The following is a 23,829-nucleotide window of genomic DNA, read 5'->3' on the forward strand; positions in this document are numbered from 1 at the left end:
GGCATGGAGACCTGCATGCTGGGCTTTCAGGCAACAAAGCAAGTGTTTGTTTGTCCTGTTTGCATGTTCCAGGTTGGACTAAGATACCCACAGGGATGTTGAGGAACAAACACAGAAAAATTAATAATGTAATCAGATGCACCACATACAAAACTTTTAAGGGCACCACATCACAAAATAATGTTGACGAATCAAATCAAATTATGGTAATTCCTAAATGACCAGTGAAGATGATGTGGTGTAGTGTTGTCATCAAGATAAGACATGGTGGTCTGGGGCGTTGCTTATGTCACTTACCTCATCAGTGAATGATATGAGCATCCTTTGTGTTTCAGCAGTCAGGACGTAGTGAAGCAAGCTCTGGGCAGCAGGCAAAGCAGAGCTGATGTTGTGGAATAAAACAAAGGACACTGCGTTGTCTCAAGTTTTATCAGAGATCAGGACATGCGATGAGGTGGCAGTCAAATGGCCAGTAATTGTATATTTCTCTGGATTTGAGTGCTTGACTCTTTCAGACAAGTTGAGCCATTTAATCTGAAGTCAAGGGGAGCAACATTACTGAAACACAGTCAACAAACACCCTGCATAGTGACTTTGCAATGCATTTTGGGGCGCTTCAGTTTGTACTTTCTACAACAAAATTGCCTCCAAAAGGACAGTGAGGAGAAATCTGATAAAACTGCAGACAGTTAAGTAGCAGTTGGATCCCCTGTCCAGAAGATGGAGTAGAGTTAATGGTTTCTCTGAGAGCATGGTGGGCAATAGGTTTCTAGGCCCATCAGCGTTTGGGAGGACACTAGGTCCTGGATTGTTGAGAGAACATAGAATGTGTTCCACAGTGATTCCAAAGCACAGTTTGGAGGTAGTACTTCTACTTCTACCCTCAGAAAATTAGATATTTTCCTTCTTTGCACTAATTGCCCTTAAATACCCAAGTATAGGCCAGTAATTTGTACAAATCTAAAATAAATTATTTTGTGATAAGAATTTGGTGTGTTTGTTGGTTTAGAAAAAGCAAGTCTAAAACCTTGACAGTGTCCCAGCTTCATCAGATTATTAGACCATGTCTACGGTGTCTTTAATAAGATCTATCCAGATTTGTTGCTAAAAATAGCAATGGACAAATAGCAAGTGTTTGATCTGGAGGGTCACCTTGGAGCAGTTACATTCTCCTGTAATGTCAGTCTCTTTTTACTCAATTTCACTAAAGTAGTCATCTGGCTGTAAAGCAGTTCAGGCAGTAATGTAAGAAGTCATATATATTCCTTTAATTATTATGATCTTCCTTGTAGCAATTATAATTTGCTTTATTGCAGATAACAGCAAATGGGTAGATAAAAGTCACTAGACAGATATGAGAAGTTGTATGTTGTAGCTTTTAGATTGAAAGTATAGCAGCTGGTTCTTGGTTAACTTTGTTTTTTAAACTCAAAGATTATTTTGGAACATCAATTAAAAAGAAACAAAAGACAGTAAGAGTATTTTCTAGTGACTAGCGCATAACAGAATTCATTTGTTTGTCTCACTGATAGAGAGTACATGAGACATAGGCTTTCCTTCAATTGCAGAGGAAGAAATCTCTATATGAATGCCAGAAGCATCTATTGAATACTTTTTCTCAGAATAGATGAGAATTTTTTTCTTATTGTCTGTGTTGCTCCAAAAAGGCTGTTGAACTCCTGTGTTCCTTTTGACGGCATACCAATTTTGCTGCACTTGCTTGTCCACATATGGGAAATTGTTGGTGTGACTCAGTTGTTTCCCTGAGTAGAATTAATTTCTGTTGTATAGTTGTTAGGTCAGTTTATGACAATTACTAATAATTATTTTTTTTTTAATATTCAGAAACATATATATTGAATAACCTCTCTGAGGTCTGTCTTTGTAAAATCTGTTTTTTCTTCAAAAATGGTAATTAGAATTTGAAAAATACCTCTGTTGAATAATCAAATTCCACAGAAATGCTGTGGCTTTATTGTTTCTTGCACCATAAGGCCATGGAAACAAGTGACTATACATTTTTACTATTTTTATTGCATTTATTTGGGAAAGTCACTATATACAAAAGTTAAAAATATCTTTAAAAAGTCTTCTCGGTGGTCATTTTTATAGCAAAATCCAAACAGTACATTGATGAGAGATGCCAACCCCTTTCTTCTGTATGACACATCATCAGCATATAATTAATCATATTAAAATATACTTTAAACAAGGAGGACGTCACTATTCATTTAGACCCTGAACGCAACTCTCCCCACAATCTGTTTATGGTTCGTTATTCTCAACCTAACAGATAATAGCGAATTCCCTTGTCCCTGCCAGTGCTGCTGTGAAAGATGAAGTCTTCCTTTATGCTTTGAGTGTGTCCTTTGTGGAGGGCTGTGACGCACGGCAGAAACAAGATTTGTTTAGCACTAGGTCTGCATTTCTGCCTTATAAGTAGTATTTTTTTTATAGTCTTATCCACAAGCTTCTGACTGTCGTTCACTGCTTCATATACCACCACTCGGGCCAGGCTCAGAGGCACCTGCTGGTGGTGTGGGTGACTAAGGCGAGATGTTTAGCTTTGCTTCTCTCGCATTGTGTACATTGTATAGGCTGTTCTTCTGCTCCATGTAGGTGTTGGCTGGATGGGTCAGCTTCATTCTTTCTGGTGGTTAAAGGAACAGGACAGGCTACTTGGTTCAGGGGTTTGGGCTGCTGGGTGTTTTTGGTGTGATGATGAGGTTTGCTTTTACTCATTTTTATTTGCAATTACTGTATTAGATTGTTAGTATTTAAAAGCAATTTAGTGAAGGCATATTTTAGAATTGACTAAGACATGAGATAAAACTGGAAAAAAAGAAGAGAGATTGTCAGAGGGAAATATTTCACTCTGAGGAAAGGAATTATTTTATCAAGTTTGAAGCAGTTTACCATGTCACTGTAATCACATGCTGACAAGTTTAAAGTTTAGCTTCTGATACTTTTCAGTGCTTTATCAGGGGACTTGACATTTGTGTAAGGTATCAGTAAGGACATAAGTACATAGGTACAGTTGCTTTTGTTGATGCCAAGGCATCATAATCCAGAAAATTTATGGCAGGATTTCAACTTCAATATTGCCAGAAATAAACTTAATCCAAGGTGGAAGTGTCCTTTTTGAGAGTTCAGATCCTTCTCGGAATTGCTTTTCTCATTCCCTTCCCACTTTTTTGCAACCAAGTGTTTACCATTTTTGGAAAATGTTGGTGGTACTAATATACCAAAGTCGCATTTCCCTTTCTTATCGACTTGAAATTGAGGTTAACAAAGTCAATTCTAAGCAAGTAGTACATATGAGTAATGATTTTTGTCCCAAAGAACAGCACTGACTCAAACAGTATGGAAGTGCTGATGCTCATGCTTTGTGCAAGAGCCTTTAATGACAAAGTATTCTTGTCAGTGTATATAATGAAACTATAAATTGTTTTCATGACTGCTGTGATATTTGGTCTCTTGCAGAGCACACTTAGAAAGTGGTTAGTGCTACGCCTTATGTGAGAACATCAGAAATAGAAATATATGCTTTAGCATGAGCAGTGTCAAGTGATGGGTAGGAAGAATCTGCTGACGGAACATCACGTTAAGTGAAAAAACTGCCCAAAACTTCTGATAGGTAACAGTCAGCCACTGCAGGAAAGGATGACGTACAGGTTACTCTTTCTTCCTCTCAGTGGGGAAGGGCAATGAAGCAGATCAGACTAATGCAGAACAGGTAAGATTTGCAAGTTCTGCTTTGGTTTGTGCATGAGAGGCAGTGGCTGGAGGGGAAGGCGCACCTCTGCCTCCCCTCTCCATTCAGGTGTTTGCAGTATTCCTGCATTATTTCGCATTCTTCTGACTCAACAAGCACGTGTGTATGGTATCACAGCTGAATTAGTTTTTTTACTTGTGTGGGTACCACACTGTAATTGTTTCAGACTCAAGGTAAATTTTGGTTGCTGCTCACGCTATCGCTTCTGCTGTAACATGGTCCTGTTTCACTGTCCAGGTGGGAGGCCGAGCCCAGAGGACATTGCTGGTAGCATGGGGAGGAGAAGGAAGGAAGGGGGAGTGGGGCAGGAGATGCTGGTTGCTGAGAGCTGGGTATTGTGGACGCAAGTAGAAAAGGGAGTTTGCAAAGGGTTCTTCTTTCTAGGAGCTTTCCCAGGGCTGTGGGTCAAATTGTGAGGTTTCTCATCCTATTGTGTATGAGGAAAAAGAGGAGAAACTTGAATTGCTGAATTCTTCTCACTCATGGTGTTCAGGTGGCCTTACAAATGGATTTCAGGCTTCTGATACAACAGATCTCTTTCCTGTGCTTATTGTTAGTAAGATAAGACTACTTGTGGCAGACTTTGATCTCATGCAGAGAGTCTTCCTCCACCTTTTCAGACAAAAACTTGAGCCTCTTGAACCTAGTTCGGGCTGGGCTAGATATAGCTTGTTACAATTAAGTTGTGGTTTGTTTTTTTGTTCTCTTCTGCAGTACCTGGTGTGCAAAAGAAAGCTTGAGAGTAAAAAGGAAGCATTGCTAATCCTTTCCAAAGAGCTGGACACCTGTCAACAAGAAAGGGACCAGTACAAGCTTATGGCAAATCAGCTGCGGGAACGACACCAGTCTCTGAAAAAGAAGTATCGGGAGCTGATTGTAGGTTGTTGTTTATGAATACTGTATAACTGGGGGACAAGGGTGAACCTCACAAAAATGGAAAGAAGTCCATAATGACTGCTGTAAAAATGTTTAGGTACTTGTTCACAGTAGTCCTGCAGTTGTAGAGCCCTGATCATATTATTACTCATTTGTTCCACGTTGGTGAGGTAGTGCCTGTTATATAAGACACAGAAAGACACTGCGTGCTCTGAGGAAATTAGTTTCAGTCATAATTTCATTTAAAAACTGACTGTGGTATTATTATTCCACAGCAACTTAATGTACCATTATGAAAAATAATGCAACATAAATTTGTAATGACCTGCTGTTCTAGAAGTGTAAACAAATCTTCAGCTTTAGACAGTTTTTTGAGTTGAAATTAATATTACTGGTATTAATCAAGATGCAGTACTTCAGAAACATTTTTGATAACATTTTTGTTAAAATATGTGTTTTAAAATTTGATCCACAAAGTTAATATAGTTGCTGGCTTCAGAAAAAAGTTGCCAGTAAAATATGTCCATTTATTTGTAGGATGGGGATCCATCCCTTCCGCCTGAAAAGAGGAAACAGGTAGGATATATTTTTCAGTTCATATTATTTATCTGTCACAAAAGTACTTTGCAAAAGTGTGAAAATATTAACTAAGAAAGCTGGTAAAAAGCAAGCATTTCTGTCTGTTGAAAAGCTCTGTCTTTAATCTGTGGCTTCCTGTGCTTTTGTCTAAACATGTTTCATTCTGAAATATCTGAACTATCATTAATTAGAATATATGGCTATTGCTTTTATGTTCACCTGAGACTGAAATTGGTCAGCGTACAGAGACTTGAGATTGTTCTCCTTGTTGTTTGTCCTTCATGTATTGAGTCCTAAAATGGGTTCGTGACAGGACTTCTCATACTTAAAAGCAATCTGGGAATGCATTGTCTGCATTCCATAATTGTTAATTTATTGTTGTGAGTACTGTTTTCCATTAGATACTCTCCCAGGTCACTTGGGCTCTGAGTTATAAATGGTAAGAACAATGGTAATTGCATTTTATGGTTCCCCTGGAAAACTTTTTGCCTGCTCACCTTTTTTGTTTGTTCCCGGAGATCTACATAGTGTGTCCCTGTTGTGGAGTGTTGCTTGTCACATCTTAAAATTATCTTAATTTTTAGAGAAAAATGGCACCCGAAACACAATGTGTGAGCAAGGAGAGGAGGACAACCCAAAAGAACAAGAATTGTTACTGTAATTGCCAGTCCTGAAAGTCTTTTAACCATGTTTAAAACATGGTTATTGCATTCCCTTAATGGATCAGAAGTTTTACTCATCATCCTTTCCCTAGGAGTTTGCATGTAGTTCTTGCTGTTTTCTTAAAATTTTAGGGACTTAGGGTTTTGATTGTTTTAAACTAAATTTTCAGAGGCAATATAATTACTCGTTCAGGCACTTAAAACAAATAGCTGCCAAGAAGTCCGTGGCTCAGCATAGAATCATTTAACTTCCTCATTATTTAGCATAATTTATTTGAAATTCTGTTATTTCAATAGAATTCTAATACAAGGGTTTGATCAGGTATAGGTTTGTGCGTTCTGACTACTAAAACTGGAGTTGAAGAATATACAATTAAAAGGGGAAAAAAAGCACAATGCAGTATATGGGTCATTATAGAGGGAAGTAGGAAGGGAGATTTGCCATTCCATGGATGTTGGTCTGATTCATCTTCCAATTTCCAAAACAGATAAATCTAACACTTGTTTCTAAAACACTAGCAAAATTTAGTCTAAATTCAGAAGCTGTGATTATGTTAAGTTTTGGCAAATCTTACCATGGTAAGCATGTGGAAAGCCATTTAATAATTTAGCTGGGAGGGATTTTTTTGCTGAGAAAGCTATGTATTTGTGCTAGGTAATGGTGAAATAAAGAAAATCTTGTTCTCAAATGTGGTCATTTATAGGTCTTCCTGAAGGACAATATATACTTTAGGTTGTACAGTTAGTGCACTTTTTGAATTTTCATTTTCCTGAGAAGCGTGTCTGTTGCATACAAGGTGGATAATCTTGGGTAGTTAGGGCAACCTTTCTGAAGAAGAGTATGGTTTTGCTTTGAGAAATGCACCAAAGAATAATAAAATAAATTTGTGAGTATTTTTGCATTTTTACTATATGTGCATTTTTTAGCAGTTTTTCATCTGAGAAAGAGTGAAGTGCTCTTTTGCACTTTTTTCCATCCCCTTTTTGCCCAGAAGCCTAGTTGCCTGCTGGGGGAAGTTTGTGACCTCAGTCACTTTATATAAACAGAGGCCCTGATTCTATAATGAATTTTGTATGGCACAAAAGTGCATGCTGTTCTCATGGTCAGAAATAAGATGAAAATATTATATGCTGAACAACTTGCTATCTGTTATGCTTCTTTACCACAACTGAAAAATTATTGTTGAAACTGCAATCTAGAACCTTAACTGTAGTAGGTGGGTTGGAGTTGCTACTTTCTTCTCTTTCGTGTCTTCATTTTTCACCTTTGTTATCAATTACACTTTGACTTCTTAAAATATCTTATTTTCCACGTTGTGCCTTCTCTCCCTGTTTTGCAACACACTTTTGTCATGTTTTGTGTGTAACCAAGCAATTTCTATCAGCAAATAGTTAGTTAACTCCGAACGTGCTTTTGTAAAAATTGGTGTTCCTTATCTTAACATGCAGTGCTCTGCAGTGTTCTCCCTCTCAAAGCTGTGTGTGCAGTGGTACACATCTCTGACATAATTGGTTTGGACTCAAGTATCTTAAAGGTCCTTTTCAACCTAAATGGCTCTGTGATTCTATCCAAAGATTGCTCCATGTGTATCACCTTTTGCCAACCAACAAAAGCAGGAAATGAGAAACTGTGCTACTGAAACCTCTTTTCCTCCAGTAGGTGTTTTACTGCTAGTGTTATCACAGCCTGTGAGCTGTCAGCGCTTTCCTGGTCACTCTTACCATTCACAATTCAATGTTGCAGTTGAAGGTAGCTTTTTATGTCTTGTGGTGTCAGGGGTAGGGTAATTTCTGCATAAGTAATGGAGGGGTGAATTGTTTCAGGAGGATAGGAATAATAAAGAGTTGATTTTGATGTTAAAATTCACCAGAGGTGGTAAACAATAGACACTCCCAGTTTTGAAAGGCATGTTAAAATGTTGCTCTGACTACAGAACCTCTGTTATACATCCTGTATAAACAGAAATTCTACCATTCTGCAGTGGTACGCATTTGTATGTATTTGCTGTGATAATAGAACATTTTTATGACATTGGCAAAAAATTACTGGATGTCTGTTGGACAGTGTCGCCATGCTGGGAGGCTTAAAGAAAAAAACATAGATGTGATTTCTACCTTGATTTATACTGACTATTGTTTTTGTCTACATTGCTTAAATTCAGTATTCGGTTTGGGAGAAGCTTTGTCACTGACATAACAGATCAGTGAATCCTTTGAGCTTCTATATGAAATAGTTCTTTTAATACAATTGAGATCCTTTGAATAAGCAAAGGTGAAGTAAAATGCATGGTTAGGAAAAGACTGTGCTGGGCCACAGTCCTAAATATGGTTTGCTGAAATTGATGTCAGTGAGACCACTCAGTTGGCGATACTGGGTTTGCAATGGGGCTGTTTGTCAAGAATAAAGCTGCAGTGCATGTGTTCACTGGTGAGGGCTTGTATTTGTATTTTAAATGTATGATGAATCAAATTAAATGGAGCTAAATATCACAAAATCACAGAACAGTTGAGGTGGGAAGCCAGCTCTTGAGATCAACTAGTTTGATTTCCCTGCTCAAGCAGACCACTTAGAGCAGGTTGCCCAGGACCATGTCCAGATTTTTAGTATCTGCAAGGATGGAGACTCCACAGCCTCTCTGGGCAGCCCATTCCAGTGTTTGACCACTCTCGCGGTAAAAAATGTGGAGGGGGTGGTGTTCAGATACCTGCAGCTATTGAGGTGGCAGAAGTCCCTCATGAGGACCAGGGCCTGTGAACATGAAGCTTCTTGCAGTTGTGTGAAGAAGGCCCTATCTACTACTTCTTCCTGATCAGGAGATCTATAGCAAATACCCAGTACAACAGCACACGTTGATCTGCCCGCTAATCTTGGCCCAAAAGGTCTTGGCTGAATCCTGACCTGTCCCAAGGCAGGGCTCCATCATTCCAGCTATTCTCTCACATGAAGGGCAACACCCCTCCTTTGCCCTTGTGCTGTACTTCCTAAAAAGCCTGTATCCCTCCATCACAGCACTCCAGTTGTGTGAGCTATTCCACCATTTCTGCATGATCCCAATGAGGTTATAACCCTGTGACTTCAAACAGTCATCGAACTCGTCCTGTTTGTTCCCTGTGCTCCATGTGTTAGGCCTCTGAGGGGCATCCAAGTGTGCCAGTTCCGAGGCACGTGCTTGGGAGCTTTCCCCCCAAGGCTGTTCTGCAGGCGCTTCCTTCTTCACATGCCTGTGTTCAAAGGAATTACGCTTCAGCTCAGTTGCTTTGCAAATTGCTATGTCCACTCTCTTCCTATCATCCCAGGTTCTTGGCTTGCCTACCCTATCCCAAGCCTCCTTGTTCCTTCCCCAATATTTTCTAGTTTAAAGCTCTCCTTCTGAAGTTGGCAAACCTGTTGGCAAAGATACTTTTGCCCCATGTAGTCAAGGGGATCCTGTGACTTCCAAGCAGCTGTTGAGCCTTAGAGAGGGTCCCATGGCCACAGAACCCTCTGAGGCTCCTAAATGAACCTTGTAACGTAATGGTGGCGTCCTCCTAGTATAGAGCACAGCTCGACAGCTACTCTTTTTGCCAGGCAGAAACTCTCATCGGAGAACTGGTGTGCATCCTTCCTGAAGGTCGTAGTCCTTAACTCAGTTATAGTTATCTGTAGGTGTCCCGAGGTGATTCATTCAGACCGAGACTCTGACTGCTCCAGTGATCACTGACATCACAACAGCATGCTACCCGCTCACCGAGACACTGGTCAGACAGCTTGACTTCTACTAATGAATAAGTTCATGAACATGGCGTTTTGGGGCAAGCAGAACATCAGAGGGACCAGAGGTTCCAGACAGGAGTATGTTGTGACATGCCCCAAATGGACCAATTCTGATCCCTTTCGCTTCCACTTCCAGTTCTAGCTTAATGTATGCAGCTGTACAAACAAACTTCAGGGATTGCCTTGTAACTGTTATGACATCATCAGGAAAAAATGACTAGTGTGACTACAGTGAGACTATTTCTTGTTAATTCATTAATTCAGGAAGTTTTGCTAGTCTTGCACTAAAATGCAAAAGCTGGAGAGTCCTGTGAGATAAAGTCTTCAGATAAGATACACTACAGGTTAAGCAATCATTTTGTATTTATATCACAGGGGTGCTGTGAAGATTAATATGATTTCTGACTTTCTTCAGAGGGTTTGAAGATTAAAAATGTTTTGCATGGGCCAAGCTTAGACCTGTGCACTTTGCTCTGGTTTGTGGGTGTGTGTGTTTGACTCTCATAGTGTGAGACAGCAGATGGAAAACAGTGAGATCATTTGCCCTTGTAATGCATCAGAGAGCAATATTTCCGTGGATTCCAAAATGTGCCTGCTCCAAGAGCACAGCTGGTAGAGAGATCCTGTTTTCTGCACGCTGAAATTTGCTGTTCCATTGATAGGAACAGGTGGCAGTATGCAAACCTAGAACTTCTTAGCCACACTAGGAGTCACGCTTTGTGAAGTGACACTGTTGTTTCTTCAGCATGTAGGTTCTGCAGTAGATGTAAGGCTAGAATAGAAGGAATGCTGATTCTAATAGATGTGATAGTCCCTCTTTAAAATTTGGAGTGCTCTTCAGACCTGACGTGTACAACAACCTCTCCTCTGGTTGCTGTCTTTTACTTTAATGGCATAGAGGGTCCACACCCCTACACCTGAATATTCTGTTAATTAGTCACAACACTCAGAATGTTTAAGGGATGTTGATTCTTTTTGTGCATTATCTCATAGATTAAGTTGTCCTCAAGATCTCAAAGCAGCTAAAATATTTCTGATGAAACAAGAAGAAACATTTTTTTTATTCTATCCTAGTATATTAGACTTTGTATAAATACAATTTAATAATTTCTCTTTGACTATGCTCATCTGCTGTCAACAAAAACTTGATGCCTATATGAAGCACGGGAGGACTGAAGTACCTTGTTGAACCTTCATTGCGAAGGAGTTTCTGCCAAGTCACTTCTCATGATGCTGATTATTCATATAGACACTCTTGGTTGCTGCTTACGATATATGTTAACAAGTCGCTGTGCAAAAACTGGCCTCATGAAGGAGTCTGTAGTTGATATTAATGTTACTTTGTCAGCCTTTGGCAAATGCTCTACGCCTGGCTGGGTGGTGTTTGGTCCTCTGCAGCGTTATGCTAATCTAACACACAGAAGACTGGTTGAAAACGAGAGGAAAAGTATTCCTTTTATATGTCTACTGCTTAAATGGCTTTTTGGTTTTATTAATCAGCTCTATAAAAATTCCAGTTGCTGAGTGTCTTTCGAGTATGGGAACAGGAGCGAGCCTTTCTTGTTTTGCAGAGCCTTGTCAAGTTTTGACTAGTGTGCTAGTGTGCTTCTGTGGTGGGATTCCTGCCTGGTTCTCTGAGCAGCAGATGCTCGGAGGAGGAGAGAATTTTCTTCTTCTCTTGTTTTATGTCAAGTGACTGCTTGGCAAGGCTTTGATTTTTGTTGTTGTTTTTCTGTGGGGAAATGTGACCCATATTAAGTGTATTTTGTTTAGTATGCCCAGGACCTATAATTTCAGAAGTCTTCTCTACATAGTTTTTCAACTTAAACAGAAAAATACAGTAATTTTTGCTTCTTATCATCAGGAAGCTAGTGCTAATCATCAGTTCTTTTACCTTGGAGTGAACAGTGGTAGTTGGTAAGCAAAGCAGGTCTTTCTGTATTAATTCAGCCATTGCAATCATATGAATGCATTGGAGGAGAAACTGCAATTAAATTTGCTATCAGTCACACCCATCAAGTGTGCTTAATGTTTCATCAAACTTCTTTTTCTGTCAGCCTTATAATTCAGTATATTCTTTGTTTGAAGGTGTGGATGAAAGAAACATAAAAGACTGAACTGCAGTATAGAAATGCTTATTTGTATAGTAAAATATTTTTTAAACTGTAAAGGTATGTTGGAAGTTTCCCCCTCATCCCCCTTGCCAAATTACTTTTTCAGGCAGTATCTAAAGGCAGGAAGTCCTTTTTTAAAAAAAAATATCCTTTTTTTTTTTTTAAGTGTCGGATAAGATTTATGTGCAAGAGAATTGAGAGCTATATTAAAGAGTGTGTTACTATCCATCATTTTTAAAGTGGTGTGGAGAAAATAACTCCGTGTGTATGTGTAGCTAGATTTGCAAAATTGTTAAAGGAGCCAAATTCAAGTGTAGTGCATAATTCCAGGGCTGCCTATTTCGAGTTACTTCCCACCCCACCCCCCTTTCTTTTTGGGTCAGCAGTGAGAAAAGATCTGTTGCTGTCTGACAGGTATTCACTGGCTTATGTTAATAAATATTTGTATGTATTTTCACCAGTAGTTTCACATGCTTATCTGTAGCTTAAAAGTTAAGGTTCTTTTTCACCTTCTATCTGAAAAATGTTCTTGTAAATTTTAACAAAGTCTGAGTGGAAAAGGGTAAGGTCTGATCTATTCCCATTGAATCTTTCACTCTTTGGTCTGATTTATGGTGCTTTTTTGCCCCCTATGTAATAAAGGTAGGCACTTACCACTCAGCACCCTCACATCGATCTTTTTCTGCTTTCTTGCAAGCTTCTGGTGGGATTGTTGGCTGTGGTCACACTTGCTGTTGGTTAGAGAGAAAAGGAATATGGGGACAGTTTCTTATGCCTAGTACTGCAATGGGGGGTTGGGCTGCACTGAAATCATACTTCACCGAGAGGGTGATTCGTCACTGGAACAGGTTGCCCAGGGATGTGGTCACAACACTAAGCCTGTCAGAGTTCAAGAAGTGTCTGGGTGATGCTTTTAGTCATATGGTTTAGTTTTAGGTAGTCCTGCAAGAAGCAGGGAGTTGGACTTGCTGATGCTTATGGGTCCCTTCCAACCTGAAATATTCTGTGATAACATGCAAGCTTCCTGTGACAAACAGAGGCAAAACAAATAGCTTATCATGTTGCAGAGGCTCAAGAATACCTGCTGGAAACTGAACATTGCCAGAAGTGGACAGAGCTCTAGAAAGATTGATAGCAGGCAGTTAATCAGAGACTAGAATGAGGCATGCTTTTTATTGCAGACAGTTGCATTAGGGGTGGTTAGGAGAAAAATAGTTTCCACTGCTGCGGGTTGTTGCAGAGGCAAGACAAGATGAGGCTACAGAAAGATACAGACCTCTGCATCTTTCCCTTTCATTACCCATGGCTCAGAAATCTCTCTTCATCAGTACTTCCGAGTTAGTTTTGAATGATGTGAATGAAAGAATTAAAGTCTTTCAAAGTAAAGAAGTAAAGGCAGTTACAGGAGTCTCTTTAAGGCTTCACGTAGAATCAAAAGAAACTGTTGAAGAAATTGAGTCTAGAGAAGCTGAATTTGGCTAATTTTCAGAAAGTTGCTCTCTGTTGCATGGGTAAATGCTATGAGCTTTATTGTCTGCTGAAGTAACTTGTCTTGAATTTCTAAGTGAATTCTGTGTGTTCTATGAATATTGAAAAGAAGTTGCCAGGTGGAAAAATGAATTGCCTTTCTCCTTGCATAGATTTCTTCCCTTTCCTCAAAAAATATGTGCTTACAGGCTCATGAAGCCAGTCCTCCATTGTTAGTTTTATCATCTTTCAACCATATGGTATGTTTTCTTATATATGCAAACGAAATGGTACCAAGTCCAGGTGTCGTTCAGTGTATCCTTTTGGCTGGCTCTTTTTAAGCCCAGTAGAGCTCTTCTGAAAATCAAGTATTTCCCCTTCTATCCACATTTAACCGAGAGCTTTAATGAGGTCTTGCCAAAACCTTTAAAACTCGGAACAATCTAAATTACATGTTGTATGGAACCTCTAAGCCAGGGAAATGAATAATTGCTGGAGACTACTTCTGTGACATAGCTTGGTTGTTTTAGTTTAACAAAAGTATAATAGAAGCTTTGCATTAAGGACCAAGTCTATACTTAGCTCATTGTAATGCTCTTAGCATGCTTAAATGAGGCTGTTTTATTTTGGTGTCTAAAATTCTTCATTTAAAGTTGCTTCCAAAATCCCTGTCTCGAGTATAAAGGTTTTTGTCACATTAAGTCATTTATATGACTGACAAATAAAATTCAGCATAGAATTGCAATCCCAGAGAAATGGTTTTAGAGGAAATAAATCTGAGCAGGAAGATTTACTATAGGCATGGTGATGCCTTTCCTGCAGTTACTGGGAGTTTTGACTACAGAATGCTAGAATCCTGGCGTTGAGGCTGTAAACACTGATTAGTGAGACTGAGTTCTTCCCAGGTGTTGAAATTACATGTGCTATTGCAGTGTTAGGAGTTGTTCAAATTCATCATAAAAAGGGACTTTATAAATAGAAGTGTTTCAGAGAAGTTTGTATAAATCATGTTCCTTTTAACTAACTCAGTCTGGTGGTTGGATGGCCTTTGTTGAAAGTCAGCTTTCTTTAAAAAGAAAAATATAATTGCATCTGAGCGGTAGCCATAGATACTTCAGTTTATATACAATTTCCTGCAAACATGGGTTCTTTGTTTTCTTTATTTTAAACAGCCATTAAGCAGTACTTATCAATGCCATTGACTGAATGTGTTCTGAAGCTCCTTGATTCATTCAATATATGAATGACTATTACACATTTGCTTAACATGTAGAAAAATTTATTTTTTTTTAATTGCCAAAGCATACGTGAGGAACTTTTTGCATTGCTTGAATGGTTGCTATCTTGAAAATAAAATTACAGTCAGCTTAATTTTGGTCCTATAATTAGCTGTTTAAGTTTTTTGCCGTTATATTATTTTTCCCAACTTATTTATTTACAGTCTTCAGGCTTATCAGTAGTTTAAAAAGTGCTTTAATTTCTTCCAAGACTGTGGGAGACTTACCTTACTTTCCTCTGAACCTTTGATCTCAGAGCATCAGAAGTACAGAAGCTGTAGCAGTGAATTATGCTTGTTGTTCATCAAGTAGAATTTATCAGTTTCTCAAGTTATTTTTCCTGTTTAAAAGTTTGAAGCTATTAGTATTTTAGACCAATTGGAATTTGGAGTCGGCTTAACACAGTAGTGTATGAAAGTTCCAGTTGATAATAGTTTAATAGTATAATCCAAATGGTCAGATGCATGCATAGCTATATTCATGTTAATATTAATATTAATTTCAATATATTTGTGTTAATAGTTCTCTTTAGTATAAAACAGGGCGTGGAAATAGCAGTTGTTGGTAAACAAGGGGAAAGATTTCAGAAATGTCTATCAGACACCTTGTTGGTTTGGTAGTGTATGAGTTTTAAAGGTAAAACTCACAGAAACATCCTAAGAGACTGTCAAGTGGTAGTGAGAATGACTGGGTAAAAGAAATTTTTTTTTTTTTCTTTTAGACTGAGAAAGAGAGAGAAAAACAGAGAAATGGGGGAGCTGAAAGAGCAGCACAGCAAGTAGGGAATCCAAAACTAAACCTAAAATACCAAGAGAGAGTTAGGAATAGTCAGTTGATGCATTGGCCTCAAACCCAAGGAGTACATGTAAGAGTAGCTTAGACTCATGGGGCTTTACCGAGTCATGCTTAGAAGATCTGAAAACTTTTTTCATTTCTTTTTATATCCTGAATTCAGATTTATGGCAATGGATGACACACCTAGCTGTCCACAGGCAATGTCTTGAAAGGCTGCACATTAGCCACTATGATTATAACTCTCTTAGAAGAGATGTAACTGGTAGACTTTTCCTGTGCTGGGTCAATGCTTGTGTATTCGTGAGATATTTGCTCATTTTCAGATATCATAGATAGGAAAGGAAGAGATTGCATTATTTTTTGGTCAGTGATCAAGCTGATGGAATTGTAAAATTACAGACCACGCTGCTTGCCCTGCTAACTTAGTAGGTTAACGTGAATGATAACTTTTGTCCTGAATTATTGGGGTTGGGCAGGGTGGTGTGTTTTTACTTGCTGACTTCACCTCTATTTTTCTAGAAGTCTGCATGCTAGCTAACAACGAAAGTCAGGTCACATTTGAAGTTTTGTGCTATTAGATATCCATGGTACAGCTTCATATAAGGACAGGGGAACTCTGGCTGGCATCCTCTTTTACTGGCTGCGAATCTGCTTTAAACACTGTTAGGAATACAATTATAATTATTTCTCAGCTGTGCCTTTTATCTAATTATATGTAAGTTTAAAACTACTGTTTGGCAACTTTGTATGTGTTGTGAAAGTACTCCGCATTTTGCTCTTCCCACCAGCCAAGACACCAGAACTACTGTAGATGTTGTCACTTTGTCTTGTGTGCTGTTGTTGTAGGAGTGTATATGCACACGTGCAGGATGTATTTCCTACTATTAAAGATAAAGAACCCTAGTGATTTTTTTTGTTCTCTCTCTAATGAAGCATGAAATCTGGGTACTAACAACAATAAAAGTAAAGATTTTTGGCAGATAAGGAGTAAGTCTAGGGTTTCTTTTCAATCACCACTTACACTTCTTCATAGGCACCAATTTCTGACTGATACTCCTTTTCTAGGCAAATCTTGCTCAGCTACTGAGTGAGGCTCAAGATCGAAATAAACATCTTGGAGAAGAGGTTAGAGAGCTTCAACAGAGACTGGGAGAAGTACAAGGGGACAATAAGGTATGATACATTTTGTTATCAGTAAATCGCATGGAATGTGTAAACTGGGCTGGAGTTTTGCATTTACTTCTTAGGAAAACAAATAAAACAATGGGTTACAGAACTTCTTTGCCACTTTGATTACAATAAATGCTCAAAACAGTAGAACAAAAGAAGCTTATACAGGATACCACTAAGTGCAGTTTATTGTATTTTTTTTGTATGCTGTGTTTGCTCTGTTGTCCTTAGTTATGTATTTTGCACTTAGCCTTACTTTAATGATCTCAGCCGTTCTTTATTTCATTCTTTTTAAAAAACGTTTTATTAGTGGCGTTTCTTTGTACAGATGAGTATGGATAAGCATATCTTCATCATGTGATAATTTTCAGGTTTTTTGCAATGAAAATGCAAAATTCTAGTAGATAAAACTAGGGGAGGCATGATTTTTCCCTTAAAAAATATGGAGCAGTTGATCATAAATATATATAGTGAGCTTTGTATTAAGCCCTCATCCTATTATCCTTACATAACCAATTTATTTTATTGCTAAATTTAGCAAGTTATATGGAACATTGCTCAAAATCTGCCATTTGGTATTAATCAAACTCCTGTTGTCTCTGTTAATTGAAATACTTAAACTCAAGCCAAATGTGTGTAACATTCACAGCTGGAGCTGTATGCAGGGTACATTCAGAGATCAAACTAGGGAGAGGTTGAATCTGAGAGTCGAGGTGGTTAACGAAGTAAAAAATGAAACAAATAATGAATGATAACTTCCCTCCCTCAACTACAGTTTCAAAGTAATGGGATTTAAAAATATCGATAAAAGTGATGCAGCCTTTAATTATTCAGGTGGTTTTTTTTTTTTTCCATTTAAGTTCATTTTATTTCTTTTATTTTAAACATGGGTATATTGTGATAATAATTCATTGTTTATCACAAGGACTTCCCTGAAGGTGCGCAAGGAGCTAGGAAAAGGTCTAGTAAGACCTGGATTTATAGTATGCATAGCATTAGTGCAACTTGCTCAAGCCTTCAAAGACCGGCTTTCCCGGTGTTTCTTTTCATTTGCATGTTTTTGTTTGAACTATATTATAGTGTAGAAGACAGTGCTTTGCAGTTCTGCAGTACCAATACTGTGCCATACAGCCTTTCCCAAGCCAGTCTTGAACAGATAACAAGGGTTTGTAAGTACAAGCAGAATACAAAGGTAGTAAAACTACAACATATTTAAATATCAAGGTGTTATGTACCTATTCTAAAAGGCTAAATCCTTATAACAATATGATCTTGGTAACACAGAGCCTACTTTGTGCTTGGACTGGCTTTGTTTAGATTTGCCTTTGTGGGTTAACTTTATATTAGCTGGTCATCTTTGACATCTGTATTCTCAGCATGAATTTAAATTCAAGAGCCTTGTAACAAATGGAAAAATACAAAAAGACTTATTCTGCCTGCCATGCCTCTCTCCAAAAGGTGCAAAATAGTGCATCGCTAAATAAAGAGGGGGAGGAAAGAACTGCATCAGGGATTAATTTAGACTAGGATTTTCATTTTTGGAACACGTTCTTCTCTTTCCTAGTAAATGAGAAATACAGCTTATTTTAGAGTCAGGTTGCTGTTTTTTAAAGTGCCTAAAAAAGCATTGCCATATCTCTGAGGGATTTAACACTCTCCTCCTGTGTCAGATTTTGCTCCCTCCTAGCTTCAGTGATAAAATTTGAGGTTTGTTCCCAAAGCCATTCTGTTCTGCTCATCAGTTCTCCTGTACTGGCAGCTGGGTTAGTTCAGGCATTGGAGTCCAGATAATGCATGGTATATACAAAACCAAAGAACTATAATAATTTGCTTGTTCTTACATTTTCCCTCTGCATTCTTCTCTCTGCTTTTTCTGAAGTGAGGGAGGGCATCCTGCCCAGCTGGTCTACGTCAACCTTACTTCTGGCAAGAGATGAACAAACAGCTGCTTTTGCAGCAAGTGAAGCTGCTTATGGATGAACAATTCTGCCTGTGTCTGAGCAGGGGTGACTCATGCAGGCTTTGTCACTGAGTGGCAAGAGCTTTGTAGGACTAAAAAAGAAAAAAAAAACTCTTTAAATATCACACATTAGCTCTATTGATAAAGAAATGTTTTGATAGCTTGACTTGTTTTTCACTCCTTTAATGTTCGCTACTAGTAGGATACAGTCACTTGGATTTGCAAGAAGACCTTAAACTGGTGACATTTTACTTGTTGAAATCATGTTAAGTACATCCTCAGTTAGGCAATAACAAATTACTTGCATTTGGTTTAACTGGACTAATTTTTTCCTTTAATTTCAGCTAGAATTCTGTTGGCGTGAATAATAAAACTTCTTCAGGCAGTCTCTGGAAGGATTTGTTGCTGCAGTTTGAGAAATACAGCAATAGTTAGACTGCAGTGCTCCAGATATCTAAGACAATTTATTTTTATGATTGATCACAATCTCTTATCAGCTCTGACACATGAAAACTGTTCTGTGTTTTTGATAGTTATTTGTGAATCTTTTTCCTTCCTAATGTTCCGGCAGCAATGCTTGGAGAACAATTACTGAAACTTAGAAGATAGTTAGGAAATCTAATTCTCTCCTGTAAAACGGTGAAAATGGAAAGCATAAGAGAAACTGGAGGCTTGTGGAAGACTAGATGACTCAGTTGCCTTCACTTGAATTCCTACCCACGCAAAGAAATGGTTTTATAAGCTATCGAGGGCAGCTCTAAGCGAGAAGATGATGCATGGAAAACAATGGCTGCAGTGCTACTGACAGTTCGTTATAGGGCAGACAATCATTCATGCAGCAACAGTGTGGAATGTTAAATATGGTGCATATGTTTTGGCAGAACTGGGACTTAAGGTAGCAAATTTGCATAGTTCTGGTCCACTTTTTAAGATTTTTGTAGACTGTGCGGTGAAGACAGTTGCTGTCAGTGACTGTGGCTAAACATGATGGTTGATGCCTTCCTACTGGTTGTGCTTGTTTCTCTTTTACTTCTGCATGTTTTATCATTAATCAGGAATGTACAACTTTGGCACAGGCATTGCCTGTGGACTCATAGCCTGCACAGCAGCTATCGCAGTGAGGCCCGTTTGGGGCGTTATGGGGCTGCTACAGAGTTCCTACTTTATGATTATTTTAGCCGACACTGATTAAGAAAAAGGTGTGATATTAAAATAATAAAGACTAGTGGCTTGCAGCACTGGATTGTTTTGGTTAACAGTCTATGGGTTCTTGATAAACAAGATCTGTCTGTGGGAAGGTGCCAGTAATTTAAATCCACTCTGCTGTGGATGCTGTTCGTAGAATCCCGAGGGGTAGCATTAACCTATTCTCTAGCTGCAAAATGGAGTTGAGCAGTCCTTTCCTCAGTGATTTCTGAATGATGGAAATAAAAATACAGCAGCCAGAGGGTGGGTGTATAAAGTTTATAACAAAGCACTAATATATGAAATAAACCCTTAACTCTCTGGCATAATGCTTAGTGTCTCTTTGGGTCATAGCATTTTTAGGGAAGAATTTTGTAGCAGGTGGTGCTGCCTCCTGAGACATTTGCAGTGCAGAATTAAAGGACTTGGCCTGTTCTGCCCTGTCAACTCTCTGATTGGCCAACTATCTGGAAGGAGCATTCTGTTGTTTTATGGACTGGTATTTTACTTTATTTTATGTATGTTTATAATGCTGCTTTTATGGCTGAATTTGGATTTCTGAAGCATTCTTTTCATAAGACTTCATATTTCCCACCCCCACCCCCCCCAAATCAGTAGTAAATAAAGAGTTCTGGTTTTATTGGCAGACTGTTTGACCTTGCAAGTAATAATTGCTTGCAGTTATAATTGCATCTTACGCCTCACCCCCTCCTGGGCTGGAGGAGAGTTGGTCATGGTGCATGAGTCACAGCTCTGATCCAGTTCCCAGCCTGGTGCTCAGCGTTCGTTACACAGAAGGTTTGCTCTGCTGCAGGCATTGGAGGCATTGGTAAAGTGTGATTTCCCCTTCCCAGTTCTAGTTTTCCTGAAGAAGATTGAGTCCTCAAAATGTTACTACATTTTTTCTTACTGCCTTTCTCACTAGCAAGAGTTTCTAGAAATTAAATTAACTGAATTAAATCATGTTACCATACATTTTTTTATCAGCCTTTTAGCATATAAAAAACCTCAGTCCCATAGCTGTGAAGCCATTCCAGGATTTGCTAGTTGCATTTTTGACTTATTTGTTTTGATAAAGAAATTAATAGGAATTATATCACCTAGGATCCATTCAGCCTTACTAACTGTGCAGTGGTTTGTACTTTCCCTGTGGGGATGGTGAAATGTAGTTTGCCAAAAGTTACTTTGGGGGGCACAGCTTTCCCTAAACAAGTGAACTGCTTATCAGAACGAGTTGTGCTAGCTTCAGTGACTTGCACTGAACTGGAGCTGAAGTAAGTGGGGAGGATGATTTTGGTAGTCTGTCTTGCATCAGCAGGATTTTAATTGGCACATTGCAGCTATGGTGACTGGCATCCCATAAATACCAAAGATAAATTTTAATGTACAATCTTCTGCTTCAGAAGATTGATTTTTTTCTGACTCTGCAATATAATGATGTACACTAATTCCTTGGTGCAGGCAAAGAGACGGGGAAAGTCAGGCTGGTTATTATGGTGGGTTTCTCTAGTCTCTGGAGCTCCTACAAATGAGTCCATGGGGAGGCAACACTTTTGCCTAGTCGTACTCAGTATAAAGAACTGTAAATGCTGAATGCCTCATAGACTGTTATTTTAATACTCCGTGATTCTTGAAAGGTAGTTGCCTTTTGCTTTTGATATTGAATATAACTGTGTATTAATTCAAGTCTGACTGGTTTTAGCAGTCACAAAACTCCTGAGTTCATTAGCTGTTTGAGAATTTTGGCCAAGTCTTTTTGTTGTTTGACCATTATTTTTTTTAACATGAATTAACTTTTGTCAGTAGATGAAAAAAAACGAAGCACAAGCAAATGTATTAGCAGCTGTTAATGCAAATTTTGCACTGATGTAGCGCAGTGGGATTTTAAGTGGTGTCAGTAAAATGAAGCTGGGCAAGCCGTTTAGTGCCTTTTTGTTCTTAACTAGGAAGAGTTCTCTGTTGCAGAGAATTTGAAGATTTACATATGAAAATGGCTTTCTGAGAATACTCTAGTTCTATAGTCTGGCTGGGATGAGTTCCTGTCAGTCCTAAAAAACATTGACCACGTGTCTGTGTTTACTTGGTCTTTCATCATTTGTATACTCTGGTGACTATTGTTGCAAGGTTTAATTCAGCTTCTGTTGATGCTTTGAGTGTTTGACTGGAATTTTTCACTGAGAACAGGATTGAGCCCTCAGCTCAGAAAATTCCCTCTGGTTTAAATAATACCAGCTGTTTGTGCTGGAAGAGATGGAATCTATGACGACTTGCTGTTTCTAATGCAGATATACTCTGATGCTACACCCTGTGTTCTCTTGCTTATGGAATCTGTTTTTGTGATGGCAGCTCCTTCGAATGACAATAGCGAAGCAAAGACTTGGAGATGATGAAGTTGGGGCTCGCCACTTTGCAGCACATGAACGAGAGGACCTTGTTCAACAATTGGAGAAGGCTCGAGAACAAGTAATAACTAAGTGGGCATATACTGTCATGTTTTACAGAGCTAGTGCAGTAGCAAGTAAATGACTTCTGTTATGTTTGGAGGTCTGGTAGCTGATTAACATTGGAGATAGTGATGAAGGTGCTGGGATTTTTACTGAAATATTTCTTACTGAGCACTAACTTAAACATGCATATGCCCTTATCTCAGGAATTCCTTCTCTAGATTGAGTCTCCTCTTTTTATAATGTGCAGCAACAACTTGTGACAACTGAATATTGTCCATGAATGTCAATGAAAGAGACTCCTTAGTGAAAGCTGTTACAAGTATTCAACGCAATATGTCTGTATTAATACGATGTACCATCAGCACCCAATTCATCAGACTCATTCCCTAATAGAGACAAATAGCTTTCTGGGCAATTCTGGGGGTTTGTGTTCTCTGTTTTTCCCACACTCATGCCTACCAATGTCAGTTCCACCCCGAATAAGCCATTCTGTGATCCAGGAGGAGGGGTGTATTTCTTCTTTTTCAGCCTTCACTCAAGTGCAGCACTACTTTAGCTTAGCAGAAGGACTCTTGACTGCACCTGGTCTTCTTCCAATGTGATTCTTTCTGGTATCTCTGTTCCCAATCTCGTGCTCTCTGTTCATCACTTGGCCTTTTTTTCACACGGTCTTCTATTGTCCTTCCTGGCATATCAGTGTTTTCTGAGATACCAGTGGAGACTTCTCAACTAATTGCAGGCTTTTCTCACTCTCTGCTCTCCATTTCCTATCCTTCATAATTTGAAACTCTTTGTCTTTGAGTATCTTAGATACTGGACTCCTTCACTCTTTTGCTTAATAGCAAAGCTCACCCTGTCAACTCTATGCTGTCTTATTTTGTAATTTTCTCAGTTATTCTTTCTGTTCTGTAGAACTTCATTACTGAAAGTCCCATAATTAGTATAAATTCTCCCTTGAGACTTTTTCTTCGTCCTCCAATTTTGCCAAATTCTTGTTCAATTAATTCCAGGAGCCATAGAAATTATATGCTAAAATCATCTGAATATGTCTGTAGCAGAATTATAGTATGGATTAAGATTTCTTTTGCTGTTACATTTTAGTTGGGTTTTTAAATTCAATTTAATGGAGTAGTACCAAAATAGAGTAAAAGTATTGACGGTTATGAGCTTTGGAAAGACTTTTGACTGTCCAGAATCAATCCTGTTCAGACATGCAGTGCTTATTGCTTTTTTTCAGTTTGGACACTATGTAATCCTTTGTTTAAACTTCAGAATAGTCATAGAGCTCTCCTTTCTTCACAGATTGAGGCTCTGAGACATGATCTTCAGGCTGCACTGGATGAGTTGCAGGATGTGAAAGAGGAACGCTCCTTCTACCAAGATAAGTCTGACAGACTAAATCAAGAACTTAATCATGTCTTAGGAGGGCATGAAAACCGTATCATTGATGTAGATGCTCTATGTATGGAGAACAGGTGAGTGCATTGCAAACCTTATGGTTTCCCTAGAGCAAGTAGTGTATTGCTTAACAGGAGCATCAGGAAGTCAGTCACAACAAAACTTTAAAGAAAATATATGCAAGAATAAAAGTTAAAAGATTTTGGTAATTTGGTTTGTCTGTTCTGTTTGTACTGTAGCTAACAATCAAATAAAATTGAGAAAGTTAGGCTGCAGGAAATTACCAATGTTTTATTTGGCTACAGAGGTGTCAGTGATTTTCACAAATAGAGCTAAACAAGGAAAAGCAACAGAAGTGCAGACCTTTTTA

At 38.6% G+C, this 23,829-nt stretch overlaps 1 protein-coding gene across 6 annotated transcripts in view; it reads left to right on the forward strand.

Moving 5' to 3' along the window:
* CCDC149 (coiled-coil domain containing 149) overlaps nucleotides 1-23,829 on the forward strand; it is a 51,960-nt gene that overhangs the window by 4,001 nt on the left and 24,130 nt on the right. For all 6 annotated transcript variants that reach the window (XM_040588216.1, XM_040588224.1, XM_040588232.1 and 3 more), the window contains exons 2-6: nucleotides 4,490-4,651; nucleotides 5,189-5,227; nucleotides 16,365-16,472; nucleotides 21,961-22,077; nucleotides 23,364-23,536. In XM_040588216.1, coding sequence (XP_040444150.1) covers nucleotides 4,490-4,651; nucleotides 5,189-5,227; nucleotides 16,365-16,472; nucleotides 21,961-22,077; nucleotides 23,364-23,536 — 599 coding nt within the window. The remainder of the gene's footprint in view (nucleotides 1-4,489; nucleotides 4,652-5,188; nucleotides 5,228-16,364; nucleotides 16,473-21,960; nucleotides 22,078-23,363; nucleotides 23,537-23,829) is intronic.

The sequence above is a fragment of the Falco naumanni genome, chromosome 1 (assembly GCF_017639655.2).
Source record: "Falco naumanni isolate bFalNau1 chromosome 1, bFalNau1.pat, whole genome shotgun sequence".
Lineage (NCBI taxonomy): Eukaryota > Metazoa > Chordata > Aves > Falconiformes > Falconidae > Falco > Falco naumanni.